General features: G+C 34.6%; 1 protein-coding gene across 1 annotated transcript in view; it reads left to right on the forward strand.

Moving 5' to 3' along the window:
* Nucleotides 1-24,652, forward strand: part of LOC150107188 (lateral signaling target protein 2 homolog) — a 311,745-nt gene that overhangs the window by 268,687 nt on the left and 18,406 nt on the right. The window contains exons 11-12 of the mRNA XM_090391046.1: nucleotides 3,050-3,448; nucleotides 18,107-18,210. Coding sequence (XP_090247172.1) covers nucleotides 3,050-3,448; nucleotides 18,107-18,210 — 503 coding nt within the window. The remainder of the gene's footprint in view (nucleotides 1-3,049; nucleotides 3,449-18,106; nucleotides 18,211-24,652) is intronic.

Here is a 24,652-nt window from a genome sequence, read left to right on the forward strand (position 1 = left end):
CCTTTTGGCTGGAGAGCAGATATGTTAACCACTCTGTCAACTAGGCCATCAATATATGATTGATGTTCTTGTATTCTTTTTTCTGTTGAGCATCCAGTTTATCCAAAGTAGGAAAAATGGCAGTCACATGGAACTTGGTATACACCTGGAAGAGACATAGGTGAGTGTTTATCTTTAGAAGAGGGAAAATACATTGAGTTTATTAATAGGAATATAAGTTGCTACTAAATCATATTTCTTCAGAATTCTTGAAATCGGTTCTGAAATGCTGGAGATGTATGGCATTGGAACCCACCATATTGATTCCTTGTTGTTGGGTTAGGTTTGTAGTAGTCAAACAGATGTTGTGTAGTCTATTTCGAGAAGCCATTTAATTTCATATATTGTTTGATAGTTGAGAGTTCTTCCTGTAAATGATGGGGAGTTGAACAGTTAGTCTTAGCTCATCGAATTAAACACTTTGATTCCTGTCTTTTGAGAAGGATGATGTGCAGATTGTTGAAGAATGTAACATCCAGTGGCTCTCTTTACAAACGTTCCAACTCAAGAGGTTCTCGATATTTTAAAGAACAAGATTTCAAAAAAGTTGTTTTCCTTGCTATCACATTGCATTCACTCCGGCTACTTTCAATATGAGAAAAAAGTCTACAAACAAAATAAGGGATTGGCAATGGGCAGTCCCCTGTCTCCTATATTAGCTAATATCTTTTTTGAAGATTTCGAACAAAAGGCAATCTCCTCAGCTACTCTTAAACCAAAAATTTGGCTGAGATTTGTAGATGACATATTTCTTATCTGGGAACATGGCACCGATAACCTTCAGTCTTTTTTAAATCATTTAAACAACTTCCACCAAGACATCAAATTAACAATGGAGGTTGAAGAAAATGAATCACATCACTATCCTGCACAGAAAGTGGGTATTATCTCAACTCTAGCACATCGTGCCAGATCTGTACTGTCAGATGATGAAAATCTAAAAAATGAACTACAACATCTACAAAAAACCTTCACAAGTAATGGCTACTCATCGAAAACTATTAATAAGCATCTATACTGCCACCATCAAAACAACTCAGAAACACAAGACAATCCCAAAGGTCATATCTCCTTACCATACATCAGCTCGCGCTCCACGAAACTAAGAAGAATTTTACGAAAGTTCAACATAAAAACCTGCTTCTCTACTCTTCTGAAACTAAGATCAATTTTAAGCAAATACAAACAAGCTCACAATCTACAATTCCCAGGAGTGTACAAAATCACGTGTGACCGTGGGAAACAATACTATGGGACTAACTGAAAAATCCATCCTCCTAGTCTGGAAAAACACCAAAGAGACATTGCCTACAAAAGAACTAGAGCAAGTGCCCTGTCAAGCCATGTACTGTTTTCAGTAAACACAAATGATGAAGGCCATCAACATGAGATAAACTGGACAACAACTTCAAACCTTCATATATGCCATGATGAGGTAGAACACCGCATAGTTGAATCTAAGGAAATTGTTATGGATTCTCATCATATAAATTATAACTTTAGTTATAATCTACCGGACTCTTTCAGCTCTGCTATCCGATATTGGTACACTCGTGAAATCAGACGCACACAGATGCCCAACAATAGAACTTCAACACGGACTGTAGCTACAGTTCAAAGCTAACTGAATTTGATAATAGTCGTTTTTATAGTGATACAATGTTTCTTATAGTGTTTTTTATTTGCTTTCTATGTTCCCACACCTGAAGAAGTTGTACAATCCGATGAAACATGTTGCGTTTTGAATAAATTTAATTGTTTTTTCTAGTTCTCGGTTCTAAGTCGGTATATATGAATATATAAATATATATATATATATATATATACACACACGCACACATATATATACACACATGCAATTTATTTGACACTTTTTTGATTAACCTTTTCTTCAGTGAAAGTGTAATGCTATTGGTGATATAACATCATGCAGCACGTTCTATTTCAAATAAATCAATTGTTTGCATTCTACCTTGCAAAAACTAACGATAACCACTAATGATAGTCTGTGAATTTCAGGCTGAAATATACAGTATATTTTATAAATGCAACACACGTTGCACGATTTGTCATATTCTGATGGAGTGCCAACACTTCACATGAGAGAGGAATGAAATTTTTGCTAATCTAGCTGAGCCATATATACTCAGGCAAATTGCATTTATTAACTTTTTATAAAGAATTAATTTATTTAAGCACTTGCTCAAGCATTTGATTATGAATTCTATTTTTGTGTAGATACTGAATTGCTTAATTTATAATTTTTTTAATTTATTTTATTTTATTTATTTATTTATTTATTTTTTGCACTGTACATATTATTTACTAGTTATTATTACCTTCAGTACTGCTGTAATCTTTGTTTTGGTGCAGTATGACCTTTGCTCTCCTTGTACCAATAAATCCTAAACCAATCACTCAATCAACATATAATAAACTATTAAAAATACAAAAACCATCATACCAGAAATCATAATGTTTGTCATTGAGGTCTGCCACAGCTAGAAAAGTATAATTACTGAATCAACTAATATTTAAGTGTTATCTAACTATATGCATTGCACTGTCTAACCAAGAAAGATCTGTTTAATTTAGCCAGTTTCATTGATTGTATTTTAGTAAAAATAAACAATCATATGAAATTAATGGGACCATAGCATTGTTAGACATTTGTTTCTTTCAGTAAATAGAGTACATTAGTTAAATTTTGCCCTTTCTAACCAAGTTTGGACTTATTAGTTATGCTATGTTTTTTTTTTTTTTTAATTATTCTTCTACCATCAAATTAGTAGGAAGAATGATCTAGGTGTTTTGTGAAGGGATCAAAAGTCATGTGGCTTACTGTATTTCCTTGTGCTTGAACACATTTATCCTAAGTTTCGCATTAGATGATATTCATACCTGTATTTTTGTAGTTATAAAGTTTGATACCCATTCTACTTATTGCAATAATCATAATTATGAATTACCTGACGACTTTGGTTCAAACTTTTTTTTTTTTTTTTTCCAGGTGTTGCTGACCAACTACAAACAAATTATGCCAGTGATCTTAGGAACATTTTAAAGAGTGTGTTTGATATTAACTGCAGTCATACCATCACGATGAATCCTGAGAATGAATTGCTTGTATTAATAAATCAGACATCTACGTATGACTTCTTAAGTAATACAGAACACAGTTTTTCTAATGAACATAATGGAAATGCAACTGAAGAATCACTTTGTAGTGAAGAAAGGCAAAATAACTTTTCTGATGAGACATGTACTGAAATTCCTGAAGATAATGATGTGGAAAAAGATCAGAATTCTATAGACAGTGCTGAAGAAGTAATACCAGATCACTCATCAACGTCATCAGTTGATTCTTTTAGAACTGAAAATGAAACACTTATGCCAGACATTACTGAAGGTCAGACTTGATGTGGCTTTAGCCATTATTCATTTTCCTAAAATTTTGCGTTCATATGCTTTGGTATTATTTATGCATTATTTTTATACACCTTCCATTTCATTTTGGTAGCATATGCATATTTTCAATTTAGTGTTCTGTATTATAACCATTCCATAATGCAGATTTGTCTGCATATGATTAGGCACATCTTTTAAAGGCATCTATATAAAGGGGAGGGGGGGGGATGGAGATACATAAAGCAACTGATACTAGAAAGTTTATCTCTGTGTGAGTATAATGTATTCACACATCAAATTTAAAAAGAAAAAAATTTTTGATATTTTTTGAACAGTGGTATCTATCTGTTATGTTTTACATTAATGTTATGTTTTATGTTAATACTAGCACCAGGAGACATTTCTCATTTCTAATCTTAGCTCAAAAATAAAATACCAGAAATGCACAATAGATTGGAACTATTTTTTTTATTTTTTGTATGTTGACCACACAGATGAAAGGTCATAAGACCTATAACACTACAGTGCAATGTGTGGGCAAATGAATAAGGAAAAAAATATAGCTTGTTGATATATTTCTTAAAGAGTGGAAGGTTGCACTTAGTGGGAAAAACAGTATGAGGGAGATTGTTCCAAACAATAGAGGTGAATAGATTGAAAGAAGCTGACGACAAGTTAGTTTGGTGTGTGTGAAGCTGGACAGTGTATGAGTGTTAGCCAGTGGCTGCTCTAGTTCTATGGTTAGAAGAAAATGGAGGAATCGTAGTAGCCAATTCACAGGACCAATGCTATGAAAGTACCTATAGAAAAGGCCCAGTGCCGAAATAGAGCACCTATGATAAAGTGACCGAAGAGAGTGTGTGTGTGTGTGGAAGGGTTGTCTATTAAGTGGATTGCCCTCTTCTGAATATCATCAAGAATTCTCGGAGAGGTCTTGGGTTCTCCACCCCAAATGTGGGAACACTACTACAAAGCATACCTAGTTATGTTGAAACTGGATGCCAGCTGTAATGAGTAAAACTGTTAACTAGGTTTTAAGGATGGGAATAAATGCATTTTTATTCATATTAAGACAGTTTCTTAAAATGACATTGTTTTTTTATTAATGCAAAGTTTCTTGTTATAAAAGTGACAATGGGAATTTTAAAAATTCTCATGGGTTATAATAGCTATTTTTACAAAGTTGATTTATTGGTTGTTCATCACTATAGAAAACTTGTCTGACTCTGGTTTCTCATTAAATTTTATGTCATCATCACACAGTAGTTGGTTCAGATATTGTATAATCAAACTTGTCCAACTGAATAGCACTTCAAATTTGCAACATGATGATTGGATTACTAGGGTACTTTGTAGGTTTCTGTAGTTGTGCCTGACTTCTTGTGGGTTGAAAATAAAAGATAGTGATTCTTGCACTATCTTTTATTTTCATATGGTTAGAATAAAGTTGTCTTTAACTGCAAAGGATTCGGTGGATTTGCAGATGGTTTTAAAGGATCCATTGGTTGTTTAATAGATGTTCATGGATTAGGGAACACATCTAATTCACGTTGAAATTTTTTTCACTTGATAGTGGAAATTATTTATTTTCAAAATTTTTCTTTCAAAATTTCTTCCATTTCAAAATAAATAATTTTGAAATGGAAGCTGTATAGCTACCATTTAGGTAGCATATGCATATTTTCCATTTAGTGTTCTGTATTACGACCACACTGTGATGCAGATTTGTCTGCATATACCAAGTGAAAAAAAAAAAAAAATTTCAGCATATACTTCTGATCCAGAGTTATTAAATAGTAAGGTGATAAACCTTTTAACTACTTGTGTGTAAGAAATATGACTTTTGCATTGCTTCAACCTTGGTATCCCTTCTGGATTTGGCTCCCACTAATGAGACCTCAATAAAGGTCAAAACAATCTGGGTAGTGGACCTTCCATAATACATAGCATTATACACACCCAAAAGGATGTGGGCTTTGCATTATGGGATACTAAGGCAACTGATCTGAAGTTGTCAGCTTCTATGTACCTAGTCTTGCTATAAATACTGTTACAATTTCTGCACAACCCCTCGCTGCCCACGGAATTGTGAGAGTCCAGTTCTGTTAGTGGCATTGTGTGCAACCAACATTCATGTGTTTATCAGTAGAGAGAGAGAGAGTTGTCTAACTGTATGGGTTAACATGCAGTGGAGAGATTATGAGAGCCATGTAGCTGTAATAGCACTTCACAAGGTTGGAATGCAGCCATCTGTTATTTTCAACATACTAAAAACACTCAGGATCAATAGAATGTTTATGTATTGGACTGTTAACCATTATAACAATACAGAATACAGGTCAACCATGCTGTGTTAGGATGCAACTGTCTGTGAGGGCTGTGAAGGCATGCCTCCACTGTAATCATGTGAGAACGCAGTGCAGAAAGTGATGTTGCAAGATATGAACATTTCACAGAGAACAATGTCACATGTACTAACTGATGACCTGCGTGGTGAGAGTCTATCATCGTTCTACTGGACACTCCCTAACACCACAACTTATGCAGCAGAGAGTAATAAAATCAAAGGTACTTCTCTGGTGATACGCAAACAACGGACAGAGATATTACTTACTATTATAATAACGGAATTAACTCACGCAAATTATTCTTTATTCATAGCATTTTTGCCTGAGTATCACAGGCATCATCAGTACAAAGGCTAATTAAACAATAACTGTTATATTCACAAATCGCCACCTATGTAGCTAAGTTTAAATTTCCTAAATTTATTTTTTTAAAAAAAATTTTTTTTAATATATATGTGTATACAATTACAAGTTAGGAAAGACTTGCTGATTTATAGAGTACTATCTCCCACAAGGGGGAAAGACGTAGACCAGCGGATCTGTTTAGGTTAGGGGAGTGAAGTAACGTTTCACATGTTTCTTTGTAAAGCCATTTCATTAGGAACCGACTTTTGTGAATGACTTTTGTCTTGTTCCACTGAACTCTATGTCTGGTGTTGATGGCATGCTCTGCAAGTCCAGACTGTTCAGGTTCAAGGTACTGGATATACGACTTTTGTTCTTCTAACTGGATCAGAGCAGATCTTCCTGTTTGTCCAAAATATGATAACCCACACAAGCAGGGAATCTTGTAGACACCTGGATAGTTGAGATGTGGGAGCTTATCCTTTGGAGACATTGTACCTATACTGATGATGCCTGTGATACTCGGGCAAAAATTCTACGAATAAAGAATAATTTACGTGAGTTAATTCCGTTATTATAATAGTAAGTAATATGTCTACTCAGTGTTTCCTTACTGAAACTTAGACAGAGATATCTTCTTCTCGGATGAGAAGATTTTCCCAATTGAAGAATCGTTGAATTGCCAAAACAATGGGTGTATGTCCCAGATTGATCACATAGCACTCAGGATTCAGAGAAGTCATCACTCTGCATCAGTGATGGTTTGGTAGGAAGAGACGTATCAGGGGTATCCAAGGATACTTTTAACCAAAGTGTCAAAACCCTATGATATAGCTCCTGAACAACACCTTGTTTCACTGTAGGCAGTGGACTCAACAGGACTCAGCCCCTGCACACAAAGGCAGCGAATTTGCCTGACCACATACCACCATCTGATTGGCTGTCTGGTAGTCCTGATCTGAATCCGTTGGACTTCAAATTGGGTCAGAGCTTGAGAGAGTACCTATGACACCCCAGTATCACCAGCCTGAAGGAGCAATGGCAGCGTTCCCATTGATGTTGTACATGTGCTGCTATGGAGGCTCCATTATTATTAGTAGTAATAGTATAATTTAGTAATGGGAGGGGCTGACAGTTTTTTCTCTTGTCAGGTGGGGCTCAGAGGTAAAAGGTTTGAGAACCACTGACTTATAGGGAAAAGACATTGGCTGTTACTTTCAAAATGAGATGATCTTGCCCATGCATGAAAGTTCCAGCCTTAAACCTCATGATTTCAACTTCAATTTGGCAAGATTCAAATCTGTATTAGTTGGAAAATCTGGATCATATTTCTGAGAATATGATGCCTGCTCTTTTTGGTTCATTGGTAGGGCTGTTTTCATCCAGAGTCCAACTCAAGTGGTTTTAGGAACTGGCATCATACTACTGAGATAGTGATCTCATGGATGATGGCAAGTTTGAATATTTTATTACATGTTTTGACCTTTGCAAAAAAACCAGAAATTTTGCTAAATATGTCATCAGGCTTCCTCCACATCATTAATATTACAAATGAATGATGATTGCATATCCTTTAAACAAATACTGTGCATGGCTGCTGCAAGATATGTCAAGTTTTGGTCACTTTATTACTTATATGTTGAATAGAGGATTGAATGTTTTGTATAATAACAAATGTGACTACACCAAAATGCATTCGATAAAGCCACTTTAAATTTACTATATTGGTTAAGAGAAAAATTCTAAACTATGTGGGTACAGAATCAAACATGGCACTTTGAGTAATAGCCATATCCATCTGCTTTCCCCTCTTTATGGTAATACAATCACAACATATGAATGAATCTGCCTCACTAGTAACAGTGGCAGCAGCAGCTGTTACATTATCCAGTGGCCTAATCTTAAATACCTGCATGCTTTGGGGAATGTCAACCTTCAACTGAATCACTCTAACTTTTGCTGAACAAAAGAAACTTTAAGTGAAATGTAGGTGGTAGATGATGTCATTTTTATATTCATGCATGCAGTTAAGGTAAAATTATCAAATTTTCATAGTACAATAATAAAGATAGTTAAGTGTTATATTCCTATACTTCAAAAATCTGCTTAAGTACTCTGTTTTCTATCTTTAAACTATTGTAGAAAATAGAGCCATGGGATCACATTTTTATCTAGGTCTCCTTTTTGTTCTGACATGTTTTTCTTAAAGAAAATGTCAAGAGTTCATATTTACAATAGGTTCTCAAAACAAAAAAATAATAAAGAAATAAAAGTAAAATAAAAATACTATTACTGGTATCAGTAAACAATGCAGTAGTAGTATGTGCAGTACATATTTGTATTGCATGACATGTGCAGTTTGCAAAATAGAAACAAAATGAAAGTTTATTACTCACTGTAACCAGCCATTCAGTTCATTGTTCTTTTTCGCAGCAAGCAGTTGATATTTTATATATGCTTCAGTATTCTTCCATGTTTTATAATGCAGATGTAGTGTATTATGGATTTGGGGGATGAAAATATTTAAATACTAGTTATTTTTTCATCAAATTTAGAGAAATTATGTTTAGCAATTTTCAAGAAATTGCAACAGGGGATCATTTCCTTGGGTTTGCATTTTATCTGAGTTTACAGCTGAACAGAATGTGGCTAAAAGAGAAAATATTATTTTAGCTGTATGGGAAAAGTCCTCATATAAGTGCTTAATGCATTTCCATGCATCTTTCTGGTCTGCAAATGAAAGGATATAGGATATTATACAAAAAAAGCTGCTACCCATACTACTTACTTTGAACCACTGACATGACCCCAACATTTTGTAATCAGCTCAGTGCCAAGTCAAAAATTGCATCAGTACACCTTGTTCTGTGATGAAGTACAGTTTACATACACTAGTGTCAGCAGCACTGCAATTCATTTTGTATAGTCAGAAGCAAATCTGTATCCATTATTTTCAGTGTCTTACAAGTGACATTTATTTGCAGCATCCACAAAAAGTCCTAGGATGCAAAGAACATTGATAAGGAATTTTCAGTTGAAGGTGAGTTAGTTGGCCTCATAAGAGGTAGCAGGATTTTCCTATCACGAACTCAGGTTTTTCATCCTGCAGAAAAGCCAAACCAAACAGAAGCACATGAAATGAATAGACATAATACAATGGTTTCATAGTCTTAGTTGTCTCAGCAGTAACTCCCATTTTATAATCAAAGTCACGGATTTGCCATTAATGTTAGATGATGTACTTCCATCATGAAATTTCTCGATATTTTCTATTGTCATGAAAATACACCTTGGTCAACGTTTATTTAATCAGTGGATTGGTCAGTGTAGTCCTTAGAATCAGTCATCAAGGTTTCTTGGCTTAGACCCTTGGTATTTTTGAATGTGGGAATGGATGAAAGAGTTGACGTTCAAGAGAAAAATGGAAAACACAATATATTGATCAGTCACATTTTGTGAATACCTATATACAAGATGGTCCCAGTGAATTAATGAGCTGCATTGTATATTGAAGTCAGTGGTAGTTTGAGTATATGGTAAACATAAATTGTAACATTCTTGAATGAATGTCTTACCAGGTATATGCTTTTTATTTTTTTACCTGCTCTAGAGACTAAACATGGAACTTTTTCAAGACACTTCAGATCTCCACTAAACAGGATGGTGTACTAACACAAGGCAGTAAAATTCATCTCCCACCTAAGGATAATCACAAGCATCCATACCTAGGGTAGGATTTGAAGTAGCAGCCTGTTGGTGGATGGCCGTGCATATCGAAGCCGAGTTAGATGCAGTTCATGGGAACTCTGCACCAGCATTAAAGACTATTTATTTTTGGATAAATGTGTTTATACATGATCATAAGTCCATTGAAGATGAAGTGCTCTCCGGACGCCCGACTGAGGTCACTACGAAGGACATGATTGACAAAATCCATGGTATCATTATGGAAGACCGCCAAGTGAAAGTGCGTGAGATTGCTTAGATCGTAGGCATCTCAACTGTGAATAGGTTATAATATCCTGGGTGAAAATTTGCACATGAAAAAGCTGTGTGTGCGATGGGTGCCACGATTGTTGACTGTCAATCAAAAATGCATGCGAAAAGACATTTCAGTGCAGTGTTTGGTGATGTTGTTTATTATTTTAACGGTATAATAGAACACAGAAACTAAGTAAATAATTAATTTATTGACTTGATGCTGATATTTCGCTGGTATTATAACCAGCATCTTCAGAGCACAAAAACACTGTTTGTCACAATACGCGAGACTAAAACAACATGGTGTACTTAACCAAAATTGTAGCAGCAACACAAAGACTAGAGTCCTGATTTTGGCGCCCTCTATCTGAAAAAAAAAAAAAAAAAAAAAAAAACGCTATCATATATTACTAGAGTCCTAGAAAAGTGCTAGTTTTTTCTTAATATTTTTCTTTTTAGTCTCGCGTATTGTGACAAACAGTGTTTTTGTGCTCTGAAGATGCTGGTTATAATACCAGCGAAATATCAGCATCAAGTCAATAAATTAATTATTTACTTAGTTTCTGTGTTCTATTATACCGTTAAAATAATAAACAACATGTTCGACGAACACATAAGTCTGTCCACACAGTGTTTGGTGATGTTTGCATCGATCCATGACTGTAGACGAAACTTGAATCCACCGCTACACACACACTGAGTCAAAACAGTGGACAATGCCGGTAAAAGAGCACCAAAAAAAGCGAAGACTGTTTTGTCAACTGGGAAGATGATGACCATTGTTCTTTGGGATTCCCAAGGAATTATCATGATAAACTATTTGGAAAAGGGTAAGACAATAACAGGAGTCTATTATGCGTCATCGTTAGGCCATTTAAAAGAACTGAAGAAAAAACAGCCAAAATTGGCACACAAAAATTGCTCTTTCATCAAGAAAATGCACCATCCCACACATCAGCCGTCGCAATGGCAAAATTGCATGAATTGAGGTTCGAATTGGTTCCACATCCACTGTATTCTCTGAACTTGGCCTTGTGTGATTTCTTCTTTTTCCCGAACTTAAAAATTTGGCTCAGTGGGAAAAAATTTTCTTCAAATGAGGATGTCATCAAGGCTGTCAAACTATTTTGCACAATTTGACAATTCCTACTATTTAGATGGGATGAAAAAATTGGAAACTCACTGGACCAAATGTGTAGACCTTGATGAAGACTATGTTGAGAAATAAAGGTGATTTTATCCAAAAAAATGTGTTTAACTTATTTTTTTACCAAATTTTCAAACAACCCTTGTAATATGCTTGTTGCATAGCTAGGGTGTGGATAATACAACACTCTAGCCTTGCCACAATCACATTATAAGCAGAGTATATGGAAGAGAGCAAAAGAAAAAAATAAAGATGACCATTATTCTACTTACTGGTGACCTGAAGTGGCTTAAAAATGTCATGTTTGGTCTCTATAGGTTAGGTTCTAAGAACCTTTTGAGCAGAACTGTTATATATATAAAAAAAATAATAATAAAAGAAAGAATAAAAAAAAAACAGTTTCTTGCAGGAAAAACTTACACTATTAGCAAAGGAAACTGATGCCAGTTTCAGGATATATAGTACTTCAAAACTGGCCACAAGCCTTGCCACAATCACATTGTAAGCTGAGTATATGGAAGAGAGAAAATAATTATATAGATGTGACTAGTGTGTGGGGGGGGACGGTGATGTCTATTTTTGGTCTGCTCTTTAGTTTGCATATTAACAATATTTTCATTTGTATATTATCATTATTCTACTTACTAGTGACCTGAAGTGGCTTAAAAATGTCATGTTTGGTCTCTATAGGTTGGGTTCTAAGAACCTTTTGAGCAGAATTGTTATATAGAAAAAAGAATAAAAAAAAAAAACAGTTCCTTGAAATAAAAACTTACACTATTAGCAGAGGAAACTGATGCTAGTTTCAGGATATATATAGTACTTGGAAACTGGACCAAAAAAGCAATTGAAATGGTTAGACCATTTCAAATAAAATGTTTAACATAAATAAAAGTTAAGAGGATATGGATGTGTATGCAGACAGAGAATTGGAGTTCAAGATGATATGTCATCATCTTCATCAAATTCCTGACATGTGCCCTCAAGGGATGTACAGGATATGATAGTATTACATGAAAATTTAATCATTACTACCTGCCTATCTACAATTTTCCTCTAAATCAGTCTGTTACCTGTCAAGGCTCCAACATTATCAGATCTTATATTTCTATATTCTAAGGCACTTTGTACCGTATCAATCCACTTATATATTGAACTTCCTCTAGGTCTTTTTCCTGCCAACCTGGCATAGAACATTTGTTTTGCTAATCTTTTCTTACCCATTCTGTTTAAGTGGCCATACCACCTGAAATTAGCTCTGTTAACTCAGTTCTTTCCAAATATCCTCATTTTAATTATGATATTGCCACTGATGCCATCTGCTCATGCCCCTAATCTTTCTCAGGACTCTCATATCTGCGGTCTCTAGTTTTTGGTCAAGTGTTTTGCTTCTGACCCAGCTCTCAGATCCATAAGTTAAAATTAGCTTGAGTACTGTCTTGTATACAGCTAATTTAGTGTTTTGGCTAATTATTCTCTTATTCCATATAAATTTATATAGTTGACTTCCTACCTTACCAGCTTTGTTGGTATGGTAGGAAATCTTTATTAAATATGGAAATGTATATTTGTATATTTAATTTACCATCTTCACTAAAAATTGTGCCTAAGTAGCTGAAATGTTTCACTTGTTCTATAGGTTTCTCCATTCACAATGCAGTTGATATTGTCTTTGTCTTGGTATTGCTGACCTTCATACCATATCTATTACAACAGTTATTCAGTTTAGTCAGGGAATCTTGCAGAGTTGTAGTGGATTTATTGTCTGCATAAAGTAAGGAGCTGACATTAACATCTTCAGTTTTTATATCAGGTTTAATACCACTTTCCTTCATAATGTGATGCATATAGATAATGAATAACAGAGGGGATAATGTACAACCTTGTCTGACACCAGATTTAACATTAAACCATCTTCCTGTACCTCCTTCAATTCTAACTGCTGACTTACAACTCAAATGAACACTAAGTATTGTATTGCTTGATATAATGCCCCATTGACACCATATAACTGTAGTGTTTGAATAGATACTCTCTTTGCACCTTGTCATATGCCTTTTCCAGATCTACAAAACTTAAATACAGATCTCTATCTGTATTTAAGAAATCCAGCTTGTTCTTCACCAAGCTTCTCTTCCACAATCCTTCTCAACCGTTTTTCTCAAGTATACTTTCATATATGTTACCAGGATTTCATAGAGAAATACCTCTGTAATTCTCTGTAATGTTAGAGAAATACCTCTGTAATTCTCACATTGTTTTATTTCCCTTTTTATATATGGGTACTATGAGAGCTCTACTCCAGTCATCTGGAATTCTTCCATTTGTCCATGCCTTCTGAACTATACAGTGCAGCCACTGTAAGACTTTTATACCACCATACTTCAGCATTTCTGGTCGATTATCATCTATTGCTGCCACCTTTCACCATTTCAGGCCTTTGATGGCTTGTTCTACTTCAAGCATGAATATGTATTCCTGACTGCATCCCTGCTGAGTGTTTTTTGCCACTTTCTATCACTACTTGTTTCATTTAGCAATTTTTCGAAGTAATTACTCTATACTTCAAGGATATCTTTTTCTCCAGTTTTCATGTCACCTTTATCATCTCTAATTCCTTTTACAGCACTCTTTTCTTCATTTCTGAGCTTCTCTAACAACCTCCAGAATATCTTGCCACCTTCTTGATATTTATTTTCTATGTTCTTACCAAAGTTTTTGTTTAGCTAGTTTTACAGTGTTTAGCTTTCTTACATTTGTTTCTATATTTTCTAAGAGCACAAGCTGACTTATTTGCCAGGAACATTTGATATGCTTTCTTCTTTCCCTCTGCCTCTTTAACTTCCTGTGTCCACCATGGAGTTCTAATTTTTCAATCCTTGCAGACAACTTCGCCACATGCCTCTCTAGCCGAATCAATCAGGGTTTTCTTCAAGGCTTGCCACTGAATCTCCAAGGTTTGGTTCCTGTTCGCAAACTCTTTCATTTTTTCTTCGATAATCTTTGTGTATTTTAGTCTACAGTTCAGATTTGAGAGCTGCTCAACTTTTATTTGCTTTAAAACTTTCTTATATGTTCTTCTTTTCAATATGAAATTCAATTTTATCCTGCTCAAGACTAAATAGTGATCACTTCCAATTTCAAATCCTCTGTACACTTTAGTGTTCTTTGCTAGCGAGAAAACTCACTATCAACAATAACATCGTCAATGAAACTTTCTTATTCCTTGCCTCTTCTCTCCATGTGAAATTGTGCACATTTTTATGTTGAAACATGGTGTTAGTAATAACCAGATATTATTCTAGATATTATTAGCTTTGCTCTTTTCTCCGAATTTTTCCAAAATATTTTTGTATGTCTGACAATCATTTCCTACTCTACTATTTAGATACCCAACAAGGACCAACTTTTCCTATTTCATTGTGTCAGTTGCTTTTTCTAAAGCCTCAAAAAATTCCTCCACTTCTACCTTAGTAGAACCTTCTGTGGGACCATAGGCACAAATAAGTCTTGTTGTTTAGTTCCCCATTCTCATATTTGCCCACATTACTCTACATTCAAGAAGATTAGCTTTGTATTTAGTGTTGAATACTATGGTTACTCCTTTTCCTTGATTGTCGTTGCCTGAATATAACATTTTGTATTTATTGCTCAGAAAGATCTCACCAGTTTTTGTCTTTTTTGTTTCAGTCTCCCCTATTATCTCGATCTGGTGTTTATCTAATTCCTGAGCTAGCTCCATTTCTTTTCCATTCAGGCTTCTTATGTTGATAGTACCAATCCTGAACTCTGGTGATGCCTTATTTGTAGCTATAAAATGGATAACATAATCCAAGAAAGCATTCAAAAATATGTACTCTTTCTCAACACACATCCATGAATCAAAGACAAATTGTCAATAAGCGTGGTGTTGGTTTTGGTACTGTTAATGTGATTTTAAAGAGGTTTAGGGAGACAGGTACCTTTTCTCCTGACAGAAAAGGAAAATATTGGCAAAAATGGAAAAGAACACTGACTCAGGATCATTTATTAATTAAGAAAAGCAAAATGAATCCAAGATTGTCTGCTGTAGACTTAAATATGGACTTGACAACTAGTAGGATTAATGTTTCTAACATGACAGTCCATCAAAGATTGCTGTAAGCAGATAGGACTGCCAACAGACCAAAAAAGAAACTGCTGTTGATGAAGGCTTTGCAGAAAAAGAGTCTCTAGTGGATAAAAGTGTACACAGATTGAACTGTTGAGAAGTGGAAGAAGGTCATATTCTCATATGAGAGCCATTTCTTTGTCCAAGGAAACCAAGTACCCATGTTTGTGAATCAGTGGCAGAGAAAACTTCTCCTGCCCACCTTCAACAAGTTCCTAAACACTCAGCTAAAAATGTTTTGGGATTGGTTTATAAATGATGGTCCAGGATCACTTGTGCCTGTTGGTGGTCTGAAGAAAAGTGACCAATACATAAAAATATTGCAGAAAAGAGTGGTCCCACAGATCCCGAAAGACAACAAACTCATTTTCCGATAGGATCTCACTCCATGCCACACTTCAAGGAAATAGGAAAGGAACTGATATTGCGAAAGAAGAAATACATTATCTCTTAAAGTTGTGCACAGATTGTTTTAGAAGAAAAACAGGTATGAGCTAAGCAATTATATCTCAATGGCCATTACTGAGAACAGAAGAAACTGTATAAGTTTGAAGTTAACTGTTTGAGTTTGTGTATTCTCATCAAATCCTGTGATCTTGAAGAGAAGATAAGGAATTTTGCATGATGTTTATATTCTTTAACTGTTGTTAAAGTTGTGTGCCTTTTTCTTTTTAGATAAGTGTATAATGCAAATTTGTTTATAGTGCTTGTGAAACAAACATTTTACACACACTGTTAAGGCAATACTGTAAATCTATGCTAATGTGAATTATTTGTAAATAAAGATTTGAGTTTTCTTTGTCTCTCAATTAATCTCTTAACTTATTATAATAATAATGTCTTGAATCCAAATCTGTGATATTAACTACTCAGGCTGATGAACTTTTGTATATGACCACCAGGGAAAAGACAGACCATACAAAAAAATAAAAAAAATTATATATATATATAAATTTTTTTATATTTTATTTTTATTTTATATATATATTAGTGGTGTCGCATGCCCATTTAGATTGGGTGTGCTGTCATGTGGCTTATGCAACCCGCAAAACAAAATTCACATCAGTTTGACTGTATGATTGCACTTTTATTGATGTATGAAAGTTTTAAAAGTGCATAGCATATCAGGGCTCATCTTGATTTGTCCAATGCAATTAATTGTAGGATAACTTTGAATACTTTAATTTATCAATTAATATAATTTTAAATATGGAAAGCATAAAGGTCAAATGAACAATAGCTATGCTTCACGTTCACTGTTTGTGTGAAGCACAAAGGGTTTACGCTTAATGGTGATCTTAGATTATTATTGGCACAGATAATTTGAATTTTGATATGATTTTTAAATACAGCCATATAATGAGCACAAAAATAGGAAAAGTGATTGCTTGGGAATTTTTTTTTTTTTGGTTCAATCCAGAGTTCTAATCTCCTTTGACTATAATCATACAATCCATGAAAGCTCTGGCAGAAAATGGGACATTCAGTAGATCATCAATAGTGTTTCCCATTGTAAATATGAGCAAAAAAGTTATAAATATAAATATCATTATGAATATTGGTGTCCTAAACACGTTCACACTTCATGCATGCAAAACAGATGAAACTCGGAAAACAAAAACAGCAACTCATGACAAATGATGTTCAATTGGATTGGTTGACACAATAATCAATCACAGCCACTGGTTTCTGAGTGCTCTTTTCTCAGTGCATACTCTGCCTAGACTTCTGTCTGGTTAAAACTTACCAGAGCGCTAAGAATTTGACCTGCTGAGCCATCTGTACGCCTGTGCGGAGTGCTCAAAGATATTTGTGACCGCACACCCAGGCTATTAATGCAAATGCGATGCAATGTTTATGCTTCAAAAAGTGACCTCTTCATGGAGCATTAGTATATTATTTAATTTTAGGAATCAATGGGAAGCCAGAAAACAATTAGGGGAGCCTTTAAGTGGAATAAATGCAATAAATACAATGTCGGTGATATTGCTATTCCGTGGGTGTGCACCGCACAACTAGCATACCCAGAATATACACCCTTGATATATATACATATATATCTTGTTTTGCAGGATGAAAAACAAGAGCTTAGGTGGGGAGGAGGGATTCTGCCACTTCCATATGAGACCAGCTAACCTTCAGATCAAGAAAATTCTTTGCATCCTAGACAGGATTCCAACCTAGGTCTTTCCAACCAAAGACCTAGGTCTTTTGGTCTCTCTTATCTTTAAGAGAGCAGATAAGAGCAGCCAGCTTCATGTGAGGTTTAAAGGCAGTGTCAAGTTTAAATGTCTAGCTGTTTTTTCTGATTTGTTCCAAATATAGGAAATATTAAAAACAGTACCATACTGTATGCATAGAGGGATTCCAATGTAAGCATGTGCACTAACTGTTCCTTTGAATGTAATTCCTAGTATTGTTTGTAATAACCGTACTGATGATGTCTTAAGACAAAAGATTTACATATTATTAAAATTTAATTACTGTAGTATATGTGTGAATTTCTAGTTATGAATACTCCACAGGTTTTACTATATAATAGTGTTTTTTTCTATATTTATTATATTAATCACTTGCTCATATGAAATTATTAGGAAAATATTGCCTTTACTAATTTATTAGCCATAAATTTACAAATTCAGCTAATATTTGTGTTATATATAAAAAGAATTATTTTTAACTAAATAGAGCCCCCTCCTTGGCTACCTGATGAATTATCTGATCACTGTATGGCTTGTAAAGCACCTTTTACCCTTATACGCCGTCGGCACCATTGTAGAAACTGTGGAAAAGTAAGTACTGTTTATTTTTATTTATTTATTTTTTTAATAAGAAAAATGATTTACTTTGTGCATATAAACATCAGAAGAACTGAAGATTAGGAACCAGCAATATAAGGAGTATTAATGTAAAGGAAATCAAACCAGCAGAAGAATAGGAAAAGTACCATGTTGAAATTGGCATTACTGAAACAAAGAAGACAAAAACAGGTGAGTTGTACCAAATAATAAATTCTCAGGCAATAATGATCAAGAAAAGGAAGGAGTAGCAATAGCATTCAACACCAGACATGAAGATAAACTTCTTGATTGGAAGGCAGTTTCAAGTAAAGTTACATGGGCAAACTTCAAAATGGGGACATGGACAATGAAATTTATGCCTGTGGTCCCACAGGCATAAATTCCCCACTTCTTCTAAGGAAGAAGTGGAGGAATTTTTGAGTCATTAGAACAGGCAGCTACATAAAGAAAATGGAAAAAGTGGTTCTTGTTGGTGATCTGAACAGAGTAGGAAATGAATCCTACCAGGCATATAGAAACATTTTGGAAAAATTTTGAGAAAAGGGCAAAGCTAATAATAATGGTAAGTATTTACTGGACCTCTGCTCAGGACATGGACTAGTCGTTACTAAGACCGGATTTAAACATAAAATTGTGAATAAGTTCACATGGAGAGAAGACACAAGAAATAAGCCTAATTGACTACGTCATTGTCGATAATGATATCATCATGTACTTCCAGGATACAAGAATGTGCAGAGGATTTGAAATTGGAATTGATTTGTTTAGTGCTAGGCAGGATAAAAATAGATATCACATAGAAAAGAACAGTATGTAAGAAAGTTTTAAAAAAAACTAAAGTTGAGCAGCTTTTACAAGTAAATTGTAGACTTGACTATACAAACATTATTGAAGAAAAATGAAACACATTGAAAACAAGGACCAAGCCTTGTAGTCTCAATGGCAAATTGAAGAAGACCTTGATTCAGCTAGAGAGGTATAACGTGAAGTTGTTTGCTACGATAGAAAAATAAGAATGCCATGGCAGACACAAGAAGTTAAAGAAGCAGTCTTGGAAAAGAGGAAAACACACCAAACGTTCCTATCAAATAAGTTGGCAGATGCCCTAAAAGAATGCAGAGAAAAATGTAAGAGAGCTAAACTGTGAGTAAAAGTAGCTAAACAAAAGTCATGGAAAAACTTTGGTAAGAATATAGAAAATAAATATCAGGAAGGTGGCAAAATGTTCTGGAGGCTTATTGAAGAAGCTTAGAAATGGAGGGAAGGAGTACTGCAAAAGGAATCAAATATGATAAAGGTGACATGAAAACTGGAGAAAAAGATATCCTTGATGTACAGAGTAATTACTTTGAAAGACTTAAACAAACCAAGCAGTGACAGAATTGTACTAGAAAATTTTCGGGAGTAATGCGAAGAGGAGTACGTATCAATACTTGAGGTAGGAAAAAGCTGTAAAGCTGTCAAAAACTTGAAATGTGAAAAAGCAGCTGGGGTATATGACATTTGACCAGAAATGCTTAAGTATGAAGACATAAAAGGTTTGCAGGGGACACACTGCATAATTCAGAGTGCCTGGTCAGATGGTCGAATTCCTGATGATTGTCATATAGCTCTCATAGTACCTATCTATTATAATAAAAAAAAAAAAAAAAAAAAAAAAAAAAAAAGGAAATAAAACTAAATGTGAGAATTACAGAGGAATTTCTCTATTAAGTAGTCCAGTATGATTTATGCAGGGATACTTGAAAAGAGGTTGAAAAAGATTGTGGAAGAGGAACTTGGAGAGGAACAAACTAGATTGAGGCCAAATAGAGGTTATCAGGATCAGATTTTCACTTTAAGACAAATAGTTGAGAAAAACGTGGGAATATGACAAGGAACTGTATTTAAGTATAAAAATTAAATGGATATTGAATCCAACATTATTTCAAAGCCAAATATAGAAACTCTATAGAAAATCTAAGAGTTTCATGCCGAATATATAAAAACTATAAATGTTTCAGCGGATCCAAGCATAAGCCAAACCTAGTTCATGATAGGGCAACTTATAGTAAAGGCGGAGTAAGTTCTGATCACTATCCTTAGTATTTTCCATAATGTAAAGCACATCTCCTTACAGATATGTATGATGCTAAACATTATGGGGGGGGGGGGGTCACTACCCATTATGGAAAATATTAAGGATAGTGATCAGAACTTACTCCACCTTTACTACGAGTTGGCTTATGCTTGGATCTGCCGAAACTTTTATAGTTTCTATGTATTCGGCATGAAACTCTTAGATTTCTATAGAATTTCTATATTTGGCTTTGAAATAATGTTGGATTCAGTATCCACTTAATTTTTATATATAATTTTACATCGCCGAAGTGAAGCCTTTTTGGCTCTTTATCTCAGTAATCTGTATTTAAGTTTTAGATCTGGAAAAGGCATACAACAAGGTGCCCAGAAAAAAGCTTTTCAAAACACTAAAATTTGAAATATGCGGTGAATGGAACATTATACAGAGCAATATATAGTCTTATAGTTGTCAGTCAGCAGTCAGAATTGAAGGAAATGCAGGAAGGTGGTTTCATGTTAAATCAGGGGTACAACAAGGATGCACATCATGAAAGAAAGTGGCATCAGGCCTGATATTAGAATTGGAGATGTCAAACTTAACTCTTTCCTTTATGCAGATGATGCTATGCTCTTTAAACACATCTAGTGAAAGTCTCCAGGATTCACTAACTAAATTGAATAACAGCTGTAACAAATTTGGCATGAAAATCAGCAATAAAAAAGACCAAAACTATGAAAATAGGCAGGAGCATAGAAAACATCACCTGCAGTCTGATTGGTGATCCTATAGAGCAAGTAAAATATTTCAGCTATTTAGGCACAGTTTTTAGTGAAGATGGCAGTTAAATCTGGAAATAGACAAGAGAATAAGCAAAGCTGGTAATGGTGATTAGCCAGCTGAATACATTTATATGGAAAATGAGAGAAATTAGCCAAAACACCAAACTAACAATATACAAGACAGAGTTTAAACTAGTTTTAAGTTATGGATCTGAGAGCTGGGTTAGAAATAAAGCACTTGATCAAAGACTAGAGACCACAAATATGAGTTATAAGTTCCTTCCTAATATCCTCATTTTTAATATGATACTGCCATTGATGTATCAGTTCGTTTGCTCTCCTAATCTTTGTTTGAACACTGTATTGTATAACAGCTAGTCTGGGGTTTTGACTAATCTTTCTTATTCCATATAAATTTATTCAGTTGACTTCCTACCATACCAGCTTTGCTAATTTTGCTGTCTATTTTTCCAAATTTCTATTTTCAATTTTCTATATAATGTGATCCATATAGATGATGAATAACACTGGAGATAATGTACACCCTTTTCACCAAAACACAAAGATGTAGCAAGTAACTACATCGTAAACAAACAGTTCACGAAAACTATGTATTCATTGATTCATTTCATTGTCATGTCCCTAAAACCATTGTACGAGCAAATGTAGTGTTCATATGAGCGGATCATTATAAGGCAGGGTATTACTGTACTGGATGTTTCTAAAATGTTTGGCCAAACTTTTAGTACTTGTTCTGGACTGGAAACACTTTCTTCCAGAGAGATATAGCATGCATGAAACTAACACCAGAGACGGTAACATGTTTGTATTCCAGGTAGCAAGTATTGTACATTGGAAATGATCAATGATAACTACATATGGCTACATCACAGCAGAAGTTAAAAATGGGCTCAATAGGTACCAGCAGATTCTACGCTACATTAGTTGATAGACTGCCATGCATGTTCAAGAAGTCACAAAGTACTCCACATTGTTGTGTAACCAGAGAAACTATTGATTAGGCACGGGTGTAGTAATATAAACATCATCTTTTGGCCTATCCCCTATACGAAGAAATCTAGTGTATTCTTATTGGGAAATCATGGTGGCTATGGCCCACTCTACCTGTCCAGCGATTGTGATAAGCATGATTGAGATGTTCTATAACAGTTTGATACAAAATGCACTGAATACAGTATGCCATGTTGCTAATTGCATATTCTCCAACATGTCCTCTTTCTGAACTTGGATGGTTGAGAAAGAGGAAAGAGTATTGCAGATTTTTTTACCCCTAAAATAAATAATTTCTGTATATTGATTCTAATTTAAATGTTTAAGCTAGAATCAATATACACGTTGATAACTCATGTTTTTGAATTGCCACTGCATCATGTGGCATCACTGAACATGTCCATCCAACAGTATTTCAGAATCATAAAAAAAAAAAAAAAACTCTCAAATGAATAAAACTAAGTGCTTCAACTGAGTGCTTCTATGATTTTTAATATTTTTACCTCCAATGCTTGTTTATAATGGTGAAAAGAAAACTGGATTTTTTTTATAAAATTGATTCAGGACAGTAAGCTTTAGAAATGAAAATAATCAAATATCATTAACTAAGAAATATAAATAAATAATGAATAGTCTTGTATCACTGATAAAGAATAAAATAAACACAGAATAAAAATTACAAAAGCTATTTAAAATAAAGAGCCAAGAGGCTTCAATTCGGTGATGTAAAAATTATTTAAATTAAGGGGATATTAAATCCCAAATTATTTCAAAGCCGAATAAGAAACTCAATGATAGAAATCTGATCTAAGAGTTTGATGCCGAATATAGAAACTATATAAAGTTCTGCGAGTCCACACTTAAGCCAACACCTGGTAATGCAATGCTAGGGCAACTCGTTGCAAAGGCGGAGCAAGATCTGATCACTATTCTTGGTATTTACATAATGTAAAACAACAGCTCCTAGGAGATGTATTACTGTTCTACATTATGAGAGAAGGTCACTACCCAGACCGGTTTCGACCTTTTTTGAGGTCTCATCAGTGAGTAGGTAGATCTGAATAATACCAAGATGGTAGTGAACAGAAACTTATTAATTTTAAATAATCTATTGGTACACCTTCTTGGGCAATTCATATAGCAGAGTATATGTAAGTTTCTGTTCACTACCATCTTGGTATTATTCAGGTCTACCTACTCACTGATGAGACCTCAAAAAAGATCGAAACCGGTCTGGGTAGTGACCTTCTTTCATGATGTAGAAGAGTAATACATTTCCTAGGAGCTGTTGTTTTACATTATGGATAAATACCAAGAATAATGATCGGAGTTTGCTCCACCTTTGCAATGAGTTGCCAGGTGTTGGCTTATGCTTGGACTCGCCGAACTTTATATAGTTTCTATATTCGGCTTGAAACTCTTAGATCAGATTTCTATCTTTGAGTTTCTTATTCGGCTTTGAAATAATGTGGGATTTAATATCCCCTTAATTTAAATAAATTACAAAAGCTTATAAATTGATCAGGTCCAGAGTTTGAACATGTTCAACAGTTCTCCGACAGCTTGTCCAGTACCTGTTCCTCTAAACATAATGCTCATATCTGAGTCATCATTGATTTGTAGTGCCATTGATCCCATCTCTCTTGTAGATACATTACAAGAGATGGGATCAATGGCACACGTTGCAAGACATTACATTGTCTATGCTGAAAAACCACCTTGCAGAGCAATTGCACTTGCACTATATCCATGAATGAAATGAATGTCAGCCCATTCAGCATTTGTAAATGGAGTCACCATGTAGACAGCAGCATACAACTACCAATAAAAACCACACTACTCTTTCACCTGTACATAGCATTATTATCTGATATGGGTGTGGAGTTGTATTTATTAAGCACTCTGGATATATTTTCAGATGCTGGTTATTTCATATGGAAAGGAAAAATATGCAGACAACTGGATGGAACAGCAATGGATCCCCAGCCAGTTTCTATATACAACACTTAGAGAATCAGGCACTCAGCACAGCTACATTCTAAGAAGTGGTATGGTAGTGGTGCTCTGTAGATGATGTGTTTGTTATCTGGCCACATACATGGTTAGTGCATTTAAACAGCTAACATCCAAAAATCCACTTCACAATAAAAAAAAAAAAAATCAAATAACTATATGCCCGTTCCCAGATATATTAGTCACATGCCTTTCAAATAAGGAACACAACAGAGCAAGGACTGTTCCAGTGATATTGCTCTAACCACTAAACTTGTCTACCTTTACCATACATTTTTAGCCAAAAGCTATAATCCCTAAAAAAATAGGAAAATACTAAATCCTTCCCTCCAACACACAAGACCACAGCAAAACTGTTACTATCCCATATATTCAAGCTACATTTGAAAATATATCTGGAGTGATTATTAAATATGAGCCATACACCATATTCAGACCATATTAAACTATCATTCCTCATCCAGTAGTTTATGAAGTGTCCTGTACTTGTGACCTGGCTTTCTGTGGATAGACAGGAAGATCTATCAATGTCAGCTTTGGAGAACATACATTCAAAATCATTGTGGCA

This window comes from Typopeltis vanoorti, chromosome 4, assembly GCF_054136105.1.
Source record: "Typopeltis vanoorti isolate ZY-2024b chromosome 4, IOZ_Tvanoo_1.0, whole genome shotgun sequence".
NCBI classification, from domain to species: domain Eukaryota; kingdom Metazoa; phylum Arthropoda; class Arachnida; order Uropygi; family Thelyphonidae; genus Typopeltis; species Typopeltis vanoorti.